Here is a 21,197-nt window from a genome sequence, read left to right on the forward strand (position 1 = left end):
GAAATTTCACGGGACATCTAATGTATCTCGTTATAAGCGAAACCTCGTAATAACCGTGTTCGTTATAGAGGGAGTATACTGTATTAAATATATAAATATGTACGAATCTTCGAGTTTATTCATTTGTGAAAATATTCTCAAAGTGTTTATATTGCTATAGTCTTGAATTGTGTTATGAAAATCATTTATTCTTGAAACGTTATGAAGAATTTCGACAAACGTATGGTGGTGAAAAAAAGTGCAACGAAAAGAGGTGCTGCTCCTCTTTTATTCGTGAATAACTATAAATTCAATTTTGCCGAAAAGTTAAAAAGTGGGGAATCACGCTGGAGATGTCGTACCAAAGGTTGTAACGCTGCCGTCTACACAATTTATTGGGGATGATGTAGTCATTTCTAGACAAAACTTAAATCATTCTCATGAAATTCTGGAGGCCAACTGCATTCAACAACAGTTTTTAAGAGTAGTAGCTCTTTAAATTTTCTTCCAAAAGATATTGTCATTGATTTTGAAAAATCAATTCATAAGGCTGTTAAATCAGTTTGGGGTCAATCTAAAATAATCGGATGTAGATTCCATCTTTCGCAGGCTTGGTGATGTAAAATTCAAGAACTTGGCTTAACAAATGATTACAAAAGCAGAGCTGAAGTGGGAAAATTGATTGGTCATTGCTTTGGTCTTCTTTTTCTAGATCACCAAGAAGTCGGTGATTGCTTAGTTTTTGATCTGATCGAAGTTATGCCCGAGAGTGTCGAACTAAATGCTTTTGTTGATTATTTAGTTGAGAAATATGTTGATGAAAACTCAACATTTCCACCGATACTCTGGGCTGCAAAATCATCAGAAACTACGAGAACAACCAATACATGTGAATCTTTCCATTCACATTTACATAAATCCTTTAATACTTACTATCCGAATATATTCGTGTTTTTAGAGGCTATCAATCAATATCAAAATGAGATCTACAGTAGAATTTAAAGTATTCATAAATGTAACAGACCTAATAACAAAACTGTAGCTCGTGAGAAATTTTTGAAAAGTAAAATAGAAAATTTTAATGAAAAAACCATTTCTAGGCTGGAATATGTTAAATATACATCCCATTATTTTAGTTTTTAAGTAAGTTTATTATTATTTGCTATTTATATTGTAAGTTGTAAATGAAATTCACTAATCTAAGATAATAAATTTTATAACGCAGTAAGACAACTTTTTTTTTTAATTATGGGATTTATCCCCGCGGAGCTCGACCCCTGGACGAAAGTGTATATGCAAAAATATTTGACTTGGACGAAAATGTTATTTCTTCAGGTAAAAATTTAAGGCAAAACTGAAATCATTGCGATATTCCGGACGAAAGTGTATCTGCTCCTAAATTATGGGTTTAGGCAATTATCCTAATTGAATGCTTTGGTCTAGAATAAAAGAATGTGGATTCAAATATACTACATATACAGGGCGAGTCATAACTATTGGGACATAGACTAAGGACAGGTTATTTGGACCAAAATATGGCTATTGGGCCAAATATGCCTTAATAAAATGTTGCTGAGAAAACAAGATACAGGGTGTTAAAGTTAATTTTTGTTTTTCGTTTTTTGCTAATAGTTTCCCTGTATATTTATAAATTGCTATCAAAATTGGCACAGAGGCATAGTCTTAGACAAGAAATAGTATTTTATTTACAATTTTACGTTTTGCCATAGAGGGCGCCACGTGGATCATTCCTAATGATCAAATTGAGTCTAAACTTTTTCTGATGAAACTTTTTGTAATTTTTATTAAAAAATATGACGTAAACATCATTTTTACCTAAAATTGGTACTCTTGTTTAAACATGATAATTTCAACCGTTTTCGATAAAAACGCAGTCGAACTGCTTAGAGTCTTAAAAAAGGATTTCAAATATTATTTCATTTATGAAAAGTATGCTTTGGACTGTCAGATAATTGTTGTTGGTAAATGTCATTTGTTCAGAGTAAATTATTTTTGATGTGACAGTGTAGTGTAATGTTGCATTTTTTAAAAGTAATCATTACTTTTTTTGATTGAAATGCCTCGTCACAATCATTTTACTAATGAAGAAATGCGAGATATGATTTGCGTATACGCACAAGAAAATTTTTGCGGTCGCTCGGCAGCCAGAAGGTATGGAATGTTATACGCAAACAGAAGGCAACCAAATCACAAAACTTTTGCAATATTATATCGTAGTTTAGGTGAAACTTGGTCATTTCACACTAAAAATCGGGGTGGTCGACCGAAACAAATCACACCTAATCAAGAAGATGAACTTTTGGTTCGAGTAGATGAAAATCCTGAAATAAGTTCACATCTATCAGCAGCAACAGGAGTAAGTCAGTCGTCTATTGTTAGAATTCTAAAAAAAGAGAACCTCCATCCATATCACTTCACTCCTGTTCAAAATTTACTTCCAACAGATCTTCCACGACGGTTACAGTTTTGCCAACGTATTCTGAATAAACATCGCAACGACAGACACTTTATTAAGAATATTATGTTCACCGACGAAGCAACTTTTACCAGACGAGGGGTTTTTAATTGGCGAAATAGTCATTATTGGGAAGAAGAAAACCCGCATGCTATTAAAGCTAGACATTTTCAGCATGAGTTTAAATTGAATATTTGGTGTGGCATTATAGGCGACCAACTACTAGGGCCTTATGTTCTTCCTCCGAATTTAAATGGAGATTCTTATTTATTCTTTTTGGAAAATACTCTTAGTGATATTTTAGATGATCTGTCACTGGATGTAAGAAGAAAAATGTGGTTTATGCAGGATGGAGCGCCACCTCATTTTTCATTAGCTGTTAGAAATCATCTTAATGACGTATTTCCTCAACGATGGATTGGCAGAGGCAGTGATTTTCAATGGCCACCAAGAAGTCCTGAGTACAACCCGCTAGATTTTTATTTTTGGGGACATATGAAGTCCTTAGTTTATGCCAATGAAATTAATACACGAGACGAACTTTGGAGATACATTCAAAATGCAGCTAATCTTATAAGGGGACAGAATAATATTTTTTTTAACGTCCGAAAATCCTTTATAAAAAGAATTAGAAAAGGCATAGAAATCGGAGGAGACCATGTAGAACATTTAGTTTGAGTTTTTGTGAGTTCTTTTAAGTTAAGTGATTTATCGTCAAAACGGAAACCTTACGTTAGTTGCAACTTTGTTTATTAGTTTGGTATTTGATAGTGGAATTGTAAATAAAATACTATTTCTTGTCTAAGATTATGTCTCTGTGCCAATTTTGATAACAATTTATAAATATACAGGGAAACTATTAGCAAAAAACGAAAAACAAAAATTAATTTTAACACCCTGTATCTTTTTTCTCAGCAACATTTTATTAAGGCATATTTGGCCCAATAGCCATATTTTGGTCCAAATAACCTGTCCTTAGTCTATGTCCCAATAGTTATGACTCACCCTGTATACTACATACATTTAATATGTGTATATCTAACAAACTTTATCACTTTTTTTTAACGAAAAAAAGGCTTTTATAATGCCGCATTTACAACATACATTTCCGAAGCATTGTTTATTGCATTTTAAAGATAAGAACTGGTCTAACGTTGACCTCATGAAATCCAAAGGTTAAAAATTAATACAACTCTTTACTAAGCGTTCAAATAAAAAAAGGTTTCATAATTTTATTACATAATAGCGGGAATCTCGTCGAAAATCTCAATCAAAATCGCGTTTCATTACAAGCAGAGGTGCCTCACGCATCATATATATATATGTTTGGCCTTTGTCGTCGACCTTGGGTTTCATATTAACGACGACACTGACCATCCAATCATTGCTTAAAAAAACTTGGTCGCTTAAAATTGAACGTATTTCCTGTAAATTATATTATAGTACCGTAACATTTAAAGGTATATTATGGAAAACTGATCATCGAAGGAAAAGGTTAAACATGCCATAAGAAAATCCAACACAGTGTAGAATAATCGTAAATTATTACAACAAAATAAATAAAAATATAGGTACTTCTTTATACGTCTTTATTATGTTACAGTATACTGTGAACTGCTTTAATTATAATCGACTTATTGGCCTTATTTTCACGTCTTCTCACGCCAAAAGGGTAAATCTGCTAAAAAAAATTAACAGTTTAGAATTACAAAATATGTACTAATAAATGGATTAATTGGAGTGTGAAGTTTTTTACCTATTTTTGCAATGGGTTTTACAAAAATTTGTGGAATTAAATAATTTTTCCAAAGCGATAAATGGTATCACAAATTTGCACAGCCAAATAATCACAATGTATAAAAATCTGTTGCCTACTTACCTGGACCCACAATATATGAGACAAACTAATGTTGAAACAATTGATCCTTAAGATATTACAAAATTTGTCAACAATAACATGTATCTAGGATTTAATTGGGGTGTCGCAAAATATTAATGATTTAGATGATGAATTAACAGGATTTTTACGAAAGATGCACGTTTGTTGACTAAAGCTTGTATGGAAGCAAAAAAAAGAAATTATTTATATAAAAATTAATGGGAAAATCCCAGTAGTTGGCTGCATACCATCGTTTAAAAAACTTATACAGAAGAAAAACACTCCACATTTGTATTTAGGTATAAAACATATAATTAAAACTTTTTTTAAAAAAATGTCAACATTTATACAGGAGCATAACATGACGTTTTCGATCTAGATCAGATCATCCTCAGTGCCTTCTTTTGTAATTGAACACTAAAATTGTAGCTGTGACATCAATATATGGCAGGGATGGCCAACCCGCGGCATGCGTGCCACTCTGTGGCACGATTAAGTCCTATCAGTGGCACGCGTAGCTTTTTGGATTAAAACACTTTCAAAAAAATTAAAACTTGAAAAACAAAAAATAATAAGAAGAAACTTGGTAGGTTTACGGAAGTTACGATAGATGCGGCATCATTGCATCCTCTGGCGAGCGATATTGCTGCGATTGGTGCACGTGATCCTAGCTGTCGTAATGTGCAATAGGACTGCGTTACCCTTGCTTAGTTTATTTTAAACTGCCCCGTTGTATGTGCACATTTTGTCATCGCGCATTGTTTCTTTAAAATTTTAAAAGTATTTGTTCGATATGTCCACGAGTAAGCCTTCGACTTCAAAACGAAAATACGAAGATGATATTGCAATTCGCGATTTTCAACCTGCTTGGGAAGAACAATTTTTATTTACTAATCGTAATACTTCAAAGCCTGTTTGTTTGATATGTGGATTGTCTGTAGCAGTTCCGAAAAAATTTAACCTGGAACGACATTATAAACAACTGCATAAGGACTTCAGCAACAAATATCCTATTGGTTCACATTTGCGAGCCGACTTTATTGAAAAAAAAAAAAAAGAAAACCCTAGCCAGCCAACAGTCACTGTTTCAGAAGAGAAGTGATGAAATGGAAACTATGGTTAAAACATCATATGAACTTTCTCTGCTGTTAGCCCGGAAGAAAAAAGCCTACTCTGATGGAGAGGAGATAATTAAAAATAGTCTGGCAATATTTGCTAAAAATGTGGGAGATGTAAAGATCAAAAATATGGTCGATAATATTGCATTATCCCGAAATACAGTCATGCCCCGTATAGATGATATGGGCCAGGATGTTGTTCCCAAATTATAAGTGGATTAAAATCCTGCAAATTCTTTTCTTTAGCGTTGTATGAAAGTGACAACACAGAAAATGCGCAGTTAAGCATTTTTGTCCGTTATACCAATGATAATTTTGAAAATGCCGAAGAGCTTCTGGATTTGCGCCAACTAATCACAACAACAGGAGAGGACATTTTTCAACAGCTTAAAAACGTAATCGAAGTCAACAAAGTTGAATGGTCAAAATTAGATAGTGTTTGTACAGATGGAGCTCCTTGCATGGTTGGTAGACTAAAGGGGTTTGTTACATTACTGGAAAACTATTTGGGAAGAAAAGTTTTTAAGTACCATTGTATTATTCACCAGGAAGCTCTTTGTGCCAAGGACCTAAACATGTCATCTGTTGTTGACCCTGTAACACGCTGCATTAACAAAATACGAGCTCGGGCATTGAATCGACGACAATTTCGAGAACTGTTCGCGGAAGAAACGGAGCAAGATGGAGAGTTACTTCTCCATTGCAGTGTGCGCTGGCTCTCCAAAGGAAATGCACTCGAAAGGTTTTGGAACTTGAATAAGTGCGTCTTAAAATATTTGCAAGAAAACAATGAACTACCCAGTGAGTGCTCGTTACTTAATGATAAAGATTGGCTTTGGGATTTAGCTTTTCTCACTGATATTATGAGACATTTAAATTTATTAAATTTAAGATTACAGGGAAAAAATTGTATTTTTCCTACTCTAGTTGGTCATATATCTTCTTTTGTGAATAAACTTATGCTTTTTTGTAACGATTTTGGAGAACAGAGATTGACACATTTCACATTAATGCAGGAATTAGCCAACAAGGTCAGTAGAACTCCAAATTATGACAAATTTAAAAACCTTATATCTATTTTGCTAGGTTCATTCAATACCCGGTTTGAAGATTTTCAAAAAGACAAAATGAATGTTGACCTTTTCATAAATCCTTTTTCTATTTCTCTGCAAGATATCAATTGTTACTCAGCTGAAATACAGATCGAAATTATTGATTTACAGAACCACACTATACTAAAAACCAAATATAGGGAAATTATTTCAACTGTTACTGATCCCAATTATATTGAATTTTGTAAATTTGTACCAGCAAACAATTTTCCTAATTTACACGAGTTAGCTCTAAGATATTGTTGTAGATTTGGTTCAACGTACGTTTGTGAGCAAATGTTCTCTATTATGAACATAATAAAATCAAAATATCGGTCACGATTAACTGACATGCATTTAAAAAATCTAATTCTGTTGGCTAGTTCCGAAATTAATCCCAATATAGATGAATTAATTAAAAAAATAAAAGTTCAAATACCACATTAAATAAGTAACTGTTTAATAATTTGAATTTTAGATAATAAGAAAATATTTAAAGTTTTTTTGTTTAACGTTTTTATTTTATTTTTATTAACAATAAAGTAAGTTTGTTGTTATGTTTTACTTATTACGTTATTTTTTAAACCTCCACTATCTTGACTAAACGGAAAAATGTGGAATTTACATAAGAAATACATATTGTACCGTATATTATTAATGTTAGTATGTCGAAAAATTTTAGTGGCACGCCAAATTTTTTTTGTTCTCATATTGGCACTCGACTTAAAAAGGTTGGCCACCCCTGATATATGGTTTTACATTGTTCCAAATTTAAATTCTAATGTGACTCTAGGTCGATGACATTGGATAATCTTCAATTGGATAATATGTTGTTAAATTAATAATACAATATTATTAATTTAACAACAACAAAATATGATTGAAATGTCAAATGGTGGTAGTTCATATTTCTTTCCTAGATGGCGTCGTTAGTTTTCTGGACAAACGGTGTGACTTGTCATCATAACCTTTTATATAGATGGATAACCTTTTTTTTTTGTTGCAACTTATCTTTGTTTTAAACAAACTTCACGAGCATGATATAATTTTGTTTGTAGCACCCAGGTGGTGAAGAAGTTCTGCTAGAACAGGCTGGTAAAGAAGCTAGCGAGGCATTCGAAGACGTCGGCCACTCCAGTGACGCCAGAGAGCTGATGGTCAAATACAAAGTCGGCGAGGTCATCGAATCAGAACGTACTGCCGTTAAAGCCAAAAATGTCGACTGGGGAGTATCAAGTAACAACGAGAGTTCATCGTCGCAGAAGTAAGTTTATTTATCTTTATCTATTTTTGTTAACTTTTCTTTTTCAGCGAGTAGCGCGTGGTCCTGGTCCTCTAGGTATTCTAGAAGTTTATTCATGTGATACAAGACCGTTTCGTGAGTCACTCGTCCCTCAGGTGCAAACTCCTCTTCTTTATCATTTTCCTCTTCGTTTTCTCTTCGGCATTTTCTTAGAATGTTCATCCTGCATGGACAGTGAAAATAATCTAAATTCGCTAGCTAGATTTGAGTTTTTATTCGCTAGTTTTTTAAAAATGTCATTAAAATAGAAAATATATCAATGACCTTGTACTTACATAAAGCAACTCAGGTACATTTCTACTTATTAGTTTTTCAATCTTTTCTTTTAATTTTTCAAAGTGTTTCATAAAATATAACAAATTTCATGTCGGCATTACGTCAATTTTATCATTAATTTAAGTTAATTGAGTAGTTTTTTCATTATTTTAAATGTTCAAATTAAAATAAACAATAACTTCAGCCACTTTGTTTTTAAAAGCTAAGCCACCTCTACGTATAGAATTTTTAATACAGAAATCATTTCACGTCATTCAAGATTTACGACGTGAGAACCCTACAGCGTTGCCAAAACATCAGAATAGTTAATAAGTGAGGAATTTTTAAAATACTATTTAAGACTATTTAAGAATACACTAGTCAACTGGATTTTTAAAAAAGAAAATATTCACATTTTCAAAATTTCTTTTTTCACTTTTCAATAATGTGGAAAACGAGATGCGTTAACTCCATAATATAAAAGATCACATAAAAATGTATAATTTAGCCACCAGCTCTCTACAGCGACTATTCAGTTGTTTTGATATTTTTTAAACACAATCACAACACAGAACAATAATTAGTTTTTAAAGCTATTAAGCTATATTAAATATGTACGTATTTATAAATACATAGTGAAGGTTATTGCGAATCAAATTGATACACAAAAGAAAGAAGCATAAACAGAATTCCTACTGTAAGATTATAAATTATCGTCAACGCTCTGTGGGCATTCTGGTCACACACCCAAATATCAAATCAGTATCACCGGCGTATGACTGTTTAATATATTTAATAAAAATGATTATTTTTTTAATTATTAAACTTAAATAATTGTTGCATAAAATTTATACTATTAATAATAAGAAATGTTTTTGTATATTTAATCAATCTAATTCTAAATTTCTCAATGTAATCACGAGTATATTTTTCTTATTATAATATAATGTTGACGCCTATGAACGATCGGGCAGCTCCGTATGGGTGTCGTATTAGTTGTGTTAGGGAAATTTGAACTCTAAGGTTGATGTGATGGAAATTTTAAATACAAGTGACGTCAGTTTGTATAAATCGTGGCGTGAAATGATTGTACTGTGCTTGTACTGAAATATTATAATTGTATAATTAAAGTCATCAAACAGCACATTTGCATTTTATATTGTATGGTATAGGTATCGCCATTTCGGATGACTCTAATTTGCGTATTATTGCACAGCGCAGAAAAAGTTGTGTATGTTTCTTAAATAATTTTATTTTCAAAAAATGTTGTAAGCTAAAGTCAATGATAAGTTTCTGATATTTACCTTCTTGTGCTTGGTTTAAAATATCTAACCCATTTCTTTCTGTTAAATCCATCATGCGGTACATTTGAACTACCAGAAACTGACAGATGCTCTTAAGGTTTATGTGACACAAGTTTATTTTAATTTTTTAACGCTCTTATTCATTGTCAATTCTGTTTCCCATTTACCCCTGTTTAGTCTATACCATGGTACATTTGAGCTACTAGAAGAAGAAATGTATCCAATATCTCTTTGAAATAACGTGTTTGCTTAATTTTGAATTTTGGTTTGTGATCATCTTGTGTTAAACGCATTTCGCGGTATATTTGAATTACTAAATGTAAAAGTATGATCCTGAACTTTCGTTGGCATACCGTTATTTTGATTTTTTTATAACGCATTTTTCTTTATTATCTGTTCTATTTCCCATTTACCCTTGCTTTGATATTCACACGAGTGGGTTTAGTTTTGAGTTGTGTGTTCAATCTTCTTGTTGCGTTTGAACTACTAATAGCAATTTAAGTTTGATACAATTCTGTCTGGCTTTTATAACGCTTTTTTCTTCATTATGTATTCTGTTTCCCATTTGCCTCTATTTCGCCATGTCATAGTACATTTCAGCTAGCAACACATTTGACACCTGTTTCTTTAATTTTAACTTGCATGTTCAATCACCTTGTTTGTGGTGCATTTGAACTACTTATAGCAAATATACGAGATGCAAGTTTGGTTGTCATACCTTTATCTTGTTTTTATAATTCATATTGTGTCTCTCATTTATCTCCATTTGACTTCTTTGAGTTAAAGTAAAGATAGAATTATTATATTCGAAGCTGGTGGGGTGTTATTTTTATAAATTATTGTACAAAATTGGGACAAGTAAAGTAGAAACCCTCAATTCAGAAGAGTGATATCATAGTTTAAACGCCGAATATCCTCAAATTTAAATGTACACAGCGGCCCTCGAAAACTGCCTGTTTTCTCGATTGCAATTTGCGTTTCTTCATAAGAAATTACAGAATATATAAAGTAGTAATTTATTTGTGCTTCTCTATAGTAGACTTGACCAGAAGTTGTCGTACAGTGTAGCCAATTCTTGTTCACAAGTAGTAATTATGGTCATACAAAACCTGTATTCTTCCACGCAGCGATTATTACCGTCATAAAAATACAAAAAACCTGATTTTTTCAATAGTAAAAATTAAGCACAAAATTGTAATGAAATAAATTTTATTTATATGTTCCGTTTCGTTACATATTTAAATTTATAAAATAAAAATCGATATTTTAAAACAATATTTTTCAATCGTTTGGCAACTTTGGAATTAGCGACGGAACCCCGTTTCAATTCAAATCCACAGAAAACCGTAAAACTAGTTTTTGTCGAGCGAGTGCCCATCAACAATAGGTTATTTACATTGGCGTTTCTGAGGGTAGGGTATTTTATGCGATAAGTTTGTGTTATTGATAAAACGTGTTATTAACAATACGAGTGTTATAGTTTGTCGTTTTATACTAAATTTTTAGTTATATTCTGGGATTATTTGGTTTGAGTTTTATTGGAGTTGGACGAAAAACCGAGTTGTTCCAAGAAAAGACTGCAAAATTCTGATGTTGATTCCAAAAATGAAATGCCGCAACAGAGACGGAAAATGTTAACGTCCGAAGAGAAGGTAATAATACGAAACGTTTATGAAGGAATTGTCGGCAGAATTCGCATCGGAACATCGGAAAATAAAAAGCAAGAAAAAGGTAAAACTAGAGGTAGGAAAAGCATTGTTTTGGATGACGAGACAAGGAATATTATACGTCGAAAAATTCATTCATTTTATTTTCGGAGTGAAATTCCAACACTGAAAAATATTTCTCAAGAGCTCGAAAACGATGACTCCTTACCCAAGATATCTCGTAGAGTCTTAACCAGGACCATGCGTGAAATGAACTTTCGATATATAAAACTTAACAGAAAAAGTATGCTATTAGAAAAAAATAAAGTTATTGTGCGGAGAAGAAAATATTTAGAAGAAATACGCAAAATTCGCAGCACTGGACGCAAAATATGTTATTTGGATGAAACCTGGATTAACCAAGGTTGGAAAAGGTCATACAGTTGGAAAAGTTTGGCAAGATTTAAATGTCAAAAGTAAACGCGAAGCATTTATAGAAGGCTGATATACAGGATTAAAAGCTCCATCAGGAAAGGGACGGCGTTTAATCGTCACCCATATAGAAAGTGATACAGGGTTTCTTGATGATGGTTTTCTTCAATTTGAGTCGGAAAAAACAGGTGATTATTAAAGAAATTGAAAGGGAGGATTCAAGAATGGCTTACAGAAAAGGGGATTGCATACGAAGAATCAATGCTCAAAATTTAGCTACTTGACATTTCGCTTGTCGTTCTGTATTTTTAGAAATAATGTTGGGAATAAGCCACAATATATTTATTCAAATGTTTAATTTACGGACGTTTCGATCTCTATAAAGAGACCGTTTTCAAACATACAAATGACAGATATATTTATTTTTCTATAGCTGCTTGTTTGTGGCATTCTCTATTTTTAGGGAGAAGGTTGGACATAAGCCACAATATATCTATTTACATGTTTAATACATTGACGTTTCGATCTCTATTCCGTTTTTAAAGATAGAAAAAAAAAATAAACAATATAAGATTATAAAAATATATAATAATAAACAAATAAAATAAATATAACTATCATTTATATCTTTGAAAGCGGTCTTTGGATATAGAGATCGAAACGTCAGTAAAAACTTGTAAATAAATATATTGTGGCCTATTTCGAACATTAATATTTGAAAAATAAAATATAATTAACGTTAAAATAAAAGTAAGTGTACGTCACTGGATTTCCAAACAGCTTTCCGCATTTCTGGGCCTTTAAACGATGACTCACTCTCTCAAATAGTGAAATTATACCATAGGTATTTGTATTTATAATCTTTCTGCATTTAACAGTCATGTTGTACTCTTCTATCACAAAAACCGTGTTTTCATGCATTTCCAAATCGAGTATAGCCTGTTATTATATCCTTGAGAATAAAAATAAAGTACAAAGTCATCTGATTTAAAACATGATAAAATTAACCTTCGTCAAATTGTTTATCATGCATTTATTGAATAAATGCAAAATAATTTAGAAACGTATTTTTTTATACTAACCTAATCTTTCGTCGTTATATAAATAGTTTGTCAAAACTTAGTTTATCTTCAAATTTGAAAAAATTCTTCATTATTATTCAGTAATTTTTATAGTCAGTATAATGAATAAACATTAGACTTTCATTATGTCATTTTCTACTATACTGGCAATACGGCAACGCTGTGCGAAAATCACGGCGTTAAGTTGGACGATAATAGATTACATGCAACCGATTTAACTGGGAAACAACCCTACCACACCTACATTCGTATTTTTGTGTCATTTGGAGATGACGGAAGAGAATATCTGTCGGCCTCTTTTATAGTTATGAGTTGTTGTTTAAATAATATACGAGATTAAGTCGAAAAGTTGTCGGCTGCATTAATTCAAATTAAATTTATTTATTTATCGTATAGAATACAATAAGAACACAATTAAAAATCAATATAAAACGTCACATGGACATTGAACATCTAATATATTATTATTAATATAATGCAAAACATTTGCGGTCGCATTCAGGAACTCATCGAAAACTCCAGGGAATCGCCTTCGGGGGCATACAGTCACACTCAGGAGTAGGGTTTTTCCTCATCTATATAAGCTGTAAGCACAAAAACCGCTGCTTGTTCTTATTCTGTTTAGCGTTATCCATGTATTGCGGATCAGTTAAAGTCAGGCGGTTTTTGATCGATACAGGCCATTTGGTGTGCTTCCTGTGGTGAGTCGCTCTCCCATTGTCTTGCCATCTCCAAGCGTTGGTGAGGTTGAAATGTTCTTGATGTAAGGAGTTGGCTCTTAGCAATGGAGGATATCTGGAGCGCAGTCAGTTTATTTCGATATCAAACTTATCATGGTTGATGGGCAGTCTCGATTTTTCGATATTCTCTGAGAAGAGAATGACTTCTTCGCAGTTTCGGCGGTGGAATGTGACTCAGAATGGGAGGACAATAGTTCAGTGTGGGTCTAATTGTACCTGAGATCATTCGCATTGTCTGGTTTAATTGGGTGTCAATAATGTTCGTGTGTCGTGTGTGTAAAAACACGCCTTTTCCGTGGCATTTGGCCGCAGCCTTCATTTGCGAAAGTATTCTCCCATAACGGCAAAGTCGTCCGTCAGTATTGTTTCTGTAATATCCATGTTATTATGTCTTGCTGCAATGGCCCAGTCGTCAACGTAGCCAAATTTCTGCGAAGTTGTCCCAGGTAGATCCGCGATGTATAAATTAAACAGTAATGGTGCCAAAACAGATCCCTGTGGCAGTCCATTGCTGAGTTTCATTTGGACACTTTTAAAGTTGCCCATTGTGACTTGAAAAGGTCTGTCGGTGTGCATGCTATCAATGAGTTTAGTTACCTTTTGACACGGGATGGCACGGATTAGTTTGCAGGTTAGTCCTTGTTTCCAGACAGTATGGTATGAATTCTTCAGAGTAAATGGAATTGGATTTTGATGGATTTACATTAATTCTCCAGAGTTTAAACCATTCATTAGTTTTGTTTAGATATAGTTGCAGTATCTATTACAGGATTACTATGGGATGTTAGGAAAGCAGTGTCATCTGCAAATGTTGCAAGCGTGAGATTATTGCTTGTTCGTAAGTCAGCCGTATATATCAGGTACAAGGTCAATCAAGGTACACCAGATATAATGGGATAGAGTTTTGTATAGGCTTCACTATACCTTACTAGTAATCTTCTTTCTGTAAGGTATGATTTAAGCAGTTTGAAGTAAGTTTAAAGTAGGTTTTTCTTTAACTGAAAAACCTAAAAAGTCCTGTGTGCCACACCTTGTCAAAAGCTTGAGAGGCATCTAAAATGGCTGCAGTACAGTATTTCTTGTTTTCGAGACTAGTTATTATTGTTGTGTATAATCTGTGAACTTGTTCTATTGTAGCTTGTTGGTTACGAAATCCGAATTGATGGTCAGGTATAAGAAGACCTGACTTTTTGTCCAATATTGGTTTGATTTTTCACAACAAAAATTTTTCAAAAACCTTAGAAATGACTGGGAGTAGACTAATCGGTCGGTATGAGTTGACATCTTTTGGATCTTTACCAGATTTTTCTTCTTCTTCTCGTGCCACTCCTAGCGGAGATTGGAAATCATCATGGCCACTGCGACTTTGTTAGCAGCGCGCCTAAAAAGTTCAATCGAACTACACCCGAACCATTCACGTAGATTACGAAGCCACGATATTTTTCTTCTTCCCACACTTCTTTTGCCCTTAATTTTGCCCTGCATGATATTTCTTAAAAGTTCGTACTTTTCACCTCTCACAATGTGCCCCAAGTATTCCATCCTTCTAGTTTTTATCTCATTTAGAATTTCGCATCTTTTGTCTAAAGTTTGGAGTACTTGCGTGTTAGTGACGCGGTCCATCCATGATATTCTGAGAATGCGCCTATAGCACCACATCTCGAAAGCTTCGATGTTTTTTGTGGTCAACTGTTTTAGTGTCCAAGCCTCTACTCCATACAACAGGGTAGAAAAGACATAACACCGCAGCATTCGTATTCGTAACTTTATATTGATATCACGATTGCAAAAGAGTTTGCGCATTCTATTAAAGACTGATCTAGCGATTTCTATTCTACATCTAATCTCTTTTGTTTGATCAGTATCGTCTGTGATCCAAGCACCTAGATATTTATACCAGGACACACGCTCAATCGTTGTATTGTCTATTACAAGATTAGCTCTGATGTTCTTTGATTTCGTGATTACCATAAATTTGGTTTTTTTCAAATTAATTTTCAAGCCGTAACTGTTACAGTATATATTGAGACTTTGAACGAGATGTTGTAGTTCTACTAGCGTTCCCGTTAGAAGAACCGTATCGTCAGCATACCTTATATTGTTGATCGTCTCACCATTTATTATCAGACCAAGATCTTCTTCCTCGAGTGCTTGTTCACAAATAGCTTCACTATACAGATTAAATAAAAGTGGCGACAAGATGCATCCCTGCCGGACTCCTCGACGGATTTGAATTTCTTCTGTTAGCCTACCCTCAACCTTCACATTAGCTGTTTGATTCCAATATAGGTTGCATATAATTCGAATATCTCGGCTGTCTATATTTTTCTTTATTAGAATTTGTCTTAGTGGTTCATGTTGTACTTTGTCAAAGGCCTTTTCGAAATCAATAAAGCAGGTGTAAATTTCTTGGTTCATGTCTAAACATCTCTGTGAGAGAACGTTCATTGCAAACAGAGCCTCCCTTGTACCCAGCCCTTTTCTGAATCCCATCTGAGTGTTACTGATGTCTACGTCTAATTTCCTATAGATCCTATTATGGATTATTTTCAGGAACAGTTTTAGAGCATGACTCATCAAAGCTATCGTACGATATTCGCTGCATTCCCTTGTATTTGCCTTTTTTGGCAGTAGTATAAAGGTCGAACGGAGCCATTCCCTAGGTATTATTCCAGTTCTATATATTGTGTTAAATAGATCTAGGAGTATTTTAATAGATTCATCGTCCATAAGTTTGAGCAGTTCTACGGGAATTTCATCAGGACCGGGGGCCTTACCACTTTTCGCTTGTTTGATTGCATAATCTATTTCTTCTCTGATTATATCAGGCCCTGTATCATCTGTATATTCGTTTGAGATTTCTTGTCTATCTTTGTCATCAAAAAGTTGTGATATGTATTCTGTCCATCGATTCATTTTTTGTTGTAAATCTGTTATGAGTAAACCATCTGTATCTTTGATCTGTCCTGTCTGTGTTGTTCTTCTCCTTCCTGTCATTTCTTTAATCTTTTTGTGTACATTAAAAAAGTCATATTTTCGATCCAGTTGTTCCAACTCCTGGCATTGCTCACTTAGCCATCTTTCTCTAGCTTCTCTTATTTTCTTTTTTATCAGTTTATCTGTTTCTTTGTATCTTATCGGGTTATTTGTTTTGTGTACCCTTCTTTCACACATCAACTGTAGTATTTCCTCATTCATCCATTCTTTATGTTTCCTTTCTTTCGGTGTTAAGTTTTCTCTCCCTGCCAGCATTACGGCATGTTTAATATTCTCCCATTTTTGGTCAATGTTATCAGTATTTCTATTCAGTTTCTCTATATTTTGTAAATTTTCTTTGATGTTCACTATTGTTTTCTCTTTTATATGTTGTTCACTCAGTCTTCTCACGTCAATTTGTTTCTGTATGTGTTTTTGAATTATCTTTAGTTTTATTCTTAATGTGACTACTACAGGATTGTGATCCGAGCCTATATCTGCTCCTGGGTAGGTTTTAGCTGAGAGTATAGAGTTGCGGAATCTTTGTCTAACAAGGACAAAGTCAATTTGATTTCTGACTACTCTACCTTTGGTGTCACTCGGAGATTTCCATGTGTACAGTCGTCTGTTAGGTAACTTGAAAAGAGTGTTAGCAACTACTAACTCCTCCGCTTGACAAAATTGTATCATACGGTCTCCTCGTTCGTTTCGTTCTCCTAATCCATAGTCACCCACCTAACCGTCCACACATCCATGTCCAATTTTGGCATTAAAATCGCCCATTACTACTGTAGTGTGATGTTTCTTCATTGATTTTAGAATTTGTTCCAGATCGTAGTAGAAACTTTCAATTTCATCATCATCTTTATCAGCCGTAGGAGCATATACTTGTATAATATTTATAATTTGTTTATTTGACTGAAGTTGTAGTGCCATTATTCTATCAGAGAAGGGAGTAAAGCTTGTTACACAGTTACTGATTTTCTTTGATACCAAGACAGCGACACCGTAACGATGAGTTGAACTGATGGTGCCTGAATAATAAAGTGTTCCACTATTATTCGTGCATTTTCCTGATCCTGGCCACTGTACATCACTTATACCTAGGACATCAATTTTAAGGTTTTCCATTTCAAGGGCTACATTAGTTAATTTACCTGCTGCAAAGAGGCTTCTTACATTCCACGTCCCTATTCTTAACATCTTAAGGTGATTGACATTACTTACACAGGGATTTCGCTGGTTCACGACCTGAGAGGCCCTATGGTCTGTCTGTGGTTTTCCTCTCCTGCCGGATTTTGGGTTCCGAGGTCCATGATCAGTAACATGAGTGATTGATGTGACATTTGCCATCATGATTATACTAGGGAATCTTAACGATCATTAATACAGTGGTTTCCCGTTGCCTTCTGTATCCTTACGCCGTTGACCATTCCTTGATTCATCCGCCTTCGAGACAGATTTCTCTGTCTCAGGACAAAAGAGTGCCCTACCACTTACCCACTCTTCCGCCCGAAGCCGTTGGTAGGTAAGTGGGGGATTGCTTATACCGGCAATCGCTCGGTGGAATTGTCGCCATATCTGGCTACCCTCACTTAGTTTAGCCTGCAGACCAATGCAGTTGCCCGGGGTGACCAGATTTTTGAATGAGTATAATCTGTGCCAATTTCCATTTCAAAGGGAAGTAGTGCAGACTTAACATAGCATTGAAGATCATAGTAATTATTCTGTATCAATCAATAAGTCGACATGGGCGAATTTTTTCATTTAAATTAATTATGCCATCTGTTGGATCAAGTGTGAATCTCATTTATCTGATCTAAATTCAAACTATGTTCTTTGGACAGTAGGGGAAATAGATCAGAGGTCTGTGCCAATTACGAAGATCCAGCGCAAATCCTTATTTTCGTACCGAGCGCCTTGTTTACACATATTTATTCACGCTGTCAGTAGCGCAGCTCATGTGGCTTGTGCCTACTGTATCCAGAGGGGAGTGATTATGCTTTGTTGGATCTTCCTATGTGGCGTTTACAGTATATGGCGTGCGATCCATCAAAATAAGGGATTTGACGAGAAATGAAGATCCAAACAACCGTTATTAGAAATTTGAACCTTAAAAATACAAAAGCGTGCTGTTACTGCCCCCCATATAATATTAGTTATAAATATAATAAATTAATTGCTCAAGTAAATAACTCCTTTCTGTACTGCTATCTTACATTTACTGACATACCCTACCGACGATGGTGCACCTTATGCCTATACACGTAACTTTTTATAAATGATCTTAGTGTAATGTTCGTTTCTAGTGCTATATTGATATAAAATATTTTTTGTTTCAGTTCCTTCAAATCCTGGTTGATCCCAATCGCTTTGGGAGTGCTCGCCACCATCTTGTACCGTACCTATTTTCAATCCTGAGGAAAGTAGATTTAATTGAATTGTCAAAGAACTCCGATGAAAGCATTTATGGTTCTAGGGACTATTATTCATATAATATAGCTTATTTTCTATTTGATAACTATCAACTTAGATTTATTATCCAATTGTAGCTAGGACTTTGGTCTTAAATTTGTTTTAAAATAATACAAGTTAAATATAATTAATTTTACAATTAAGTGAAAATGTGCGTTTTATTTCATATTTCCTTCGGGTTGTGAAGCCAAATACCAAATTTTTTAGTTCATAAACGGCGTTGCCTTTCAATTGTCAAACTTTATATATAGGGGAAGTTGGGGCAAAGCGGTACACTTAATATTTGGAAATTTACAAAAAAGTTAAATGACGTAATGTAGCCAAACTTAGACCACTCTTAATTATGATGATATTGTGGGCGTCTTGTTACTTACAATGATCAAGGTTAGATTTATGATAATTGAGTAAAAAAATGTTTTTATCAAATTAAATAGTTGCTTTACTTTACCCCATACGCGGGCCAAAGTGAAAAATCATGGGGGGTAAAATGAATCACTACGTATGTATGTACATCTCAAATATATAAAAAAAACAACTAAAAATCATATGTCTACTAGTAAAAAACCTAAAAGTTCACTTCCTGTATTAATAATAACTATTATTGGTAAACCTAACAATATTTTTTACACAAAACGAATTTGTCTACGGCGCAAGTAAGTTGGGTGTGTTAATACTCTCAAAATCTCCTCTTTGTAAACAACACTAACATCATCTATCTATAGGAGGAAATATAAAAATGTCTTTATGCTCTCTATCTCATGATTCAAAAGCCACCTGAGGTTTTATATTTGAGATCGTCCCCTAGCTTAGGGTGCTCTGTTGTAACATTTTTTAGTTGTCATCAAACAATATCTGGCATGGTTTGTGTTAAACTTGATATATAGCCTTCGAAAACTATTAAACAACATCTGTCACATTTTGTCTCAAATTTTATATAAAGTCTTTGAAAATTAAGATTCCAACGTCAATTGTCAATGCTGATCAATAATTGTCAAACACCATTTGTTGCATGTCAATTGTCGTCACACGTCATATAAGGCTTTGGGAAAAAAGATGTCAAATATCAGGTTTTTATTTGTGACAGGTCTTGTTACTTGTCATTTGTTAAATTACATAATATATAACCTTTAATAAATAGACCTGGATATCAAAGTGACTCTTTTCTTAATTGCCAAAGGATATCTGGCACGTTTTGTATCAAATTTTATATGTAGCCTTTGAAAACCAAGTCATCATCACCATTCTGGCTTTACAACCCTGCGTGGGTTCTAGGCTCCTCAAGAATTTCTCTCCAGTCGTCCCTGTTCATCGCCTTTCTCCGCCAAGCACGTATTCCCATATTTCTCATATCTTCATCGATTCTATCAAGGAACCTTGTGCTGGGTCTTCCTCTCCTTCTCTGACCAATGGGTCTATCAAGGAGCGTTTTTCTAGCTGGGTCATTTTGTTCCATCCGCATTACATGTCCTATCCACCTCAGACGTCCTATCTTAATATGTTTTACTATATCTGGTTCCTGGTATATTCTATAAAGTTCTAAGTTGTATCGTCTTCTCCACACTCCATTGTCATTCACTGCTCCATAGACTCGCATTAGTACTTTTCTTTAGAAACATCATGTTTTCATTCTTTTTTTGTTAGAGTCCAGGTCTCTGAATCATATGTTAGGACTGGGCGTATTATTGTTTTGTAGAGTTTTATTTTTGTATTTCTCGATATAATTGTGGATATAAGGAGGAGATTGAGCAGAAAATAGCATCTGTTGGCCGTGCAAATTCTGCGGTAGTATTATTTTGAGTGTTAAGGAACACCCCAAGGTATACAAATTCGTTCACTGCTTCGATGACGTCGTTTTCTATAACGAGTGGTCGTTGGACTTGTGGTTGCGTGTTTATTTTCATATACTTCGTTTTGTTGGTGTTTATTATTAAACCCATTTTTGTAGCTGATTCTTTTAATGTTACATTCTCGTACAGCGTTTTCCGTTATCCCAACAATATTGATATCATGAGCATAGGCCAAGATTTGCATTGATTTATTATATATTGAACCAGTGGTTGTGATTTGTGACATATTACTTTTTCCAGAGCCAGATTGATAGTATACAGGAGAGAGGGTTTCCTGGCGCAGCTCATTATTTGTTTTAAAAGTTTCAGACAGTTCCCCCTGAATTCGTACTCTACATTCAACTTTTTCAAGAGTTAGTTTTGTTAAATTTACAACTGATATTTGTTTCTATCTAGTTTTTTAACTGCGTCTTTAACTTCAAGAATCGTTGGTGGTTTCTCTACCCTCTCGTCTGCTCCCCTTACCTCATCTCTTTCGTCAACCAGGTTTTCTTCTTCTTCCTCCATATATTAAGTGCCGGGTTAAAGTATTCCACCCATCTACTCAATACATCTTTCCTTGTTGTTACTAGGTCGCCATTCTGACTTCTGGAT

The 21,197-nt window shown here is 34.1% G+C and overlaps 1 protein-coding gene across 1 annotated transcript in view; it reads left to right on the plus strand.

Moving 5' to 3' along the window:
- Cyt-b5 (Cytochrome b5) overlaps nt 1–18,906 on the plus strand; it is a 34,750-nt gene extending 15,844 nt beyond the window's left edge. The window contains exons 2-3 of the mRNA XM_072524111.1: nt 7,602–7,807; nt 18,624–18,906. Coding sequence (XP_072380212.1) covers nt 7,602–7,807; nt 18,624–18,702 — 285 coding nt within the window. The 3' untranslated portion in view covers nt 18,703–18,906. The remainder of the gene's footprint in view (nt 1–7,601; nt 7,808–18,623) is intronic.
- Nucleotides 18,907–21,197: the final 2,291 nt, after the last annotated feature.

The sequence above is a fragment of the Diabrotica undecimpunctata genome, chromosome 2, assembly GCF_040954645.1.
Source record: "Diabrotica undecimpunctata isolate CICGRU chromosome 2, icDiaUnde3, whole genome shotgun sequence".
In the NCBI taxonomy this organism is placed as follows: Eukaryota; Metazoa; Arthropoda; class Insecta; order Coleoptera; family Chrysomelidae; genus Diabrotica; species Diabrotica undecimpunctata.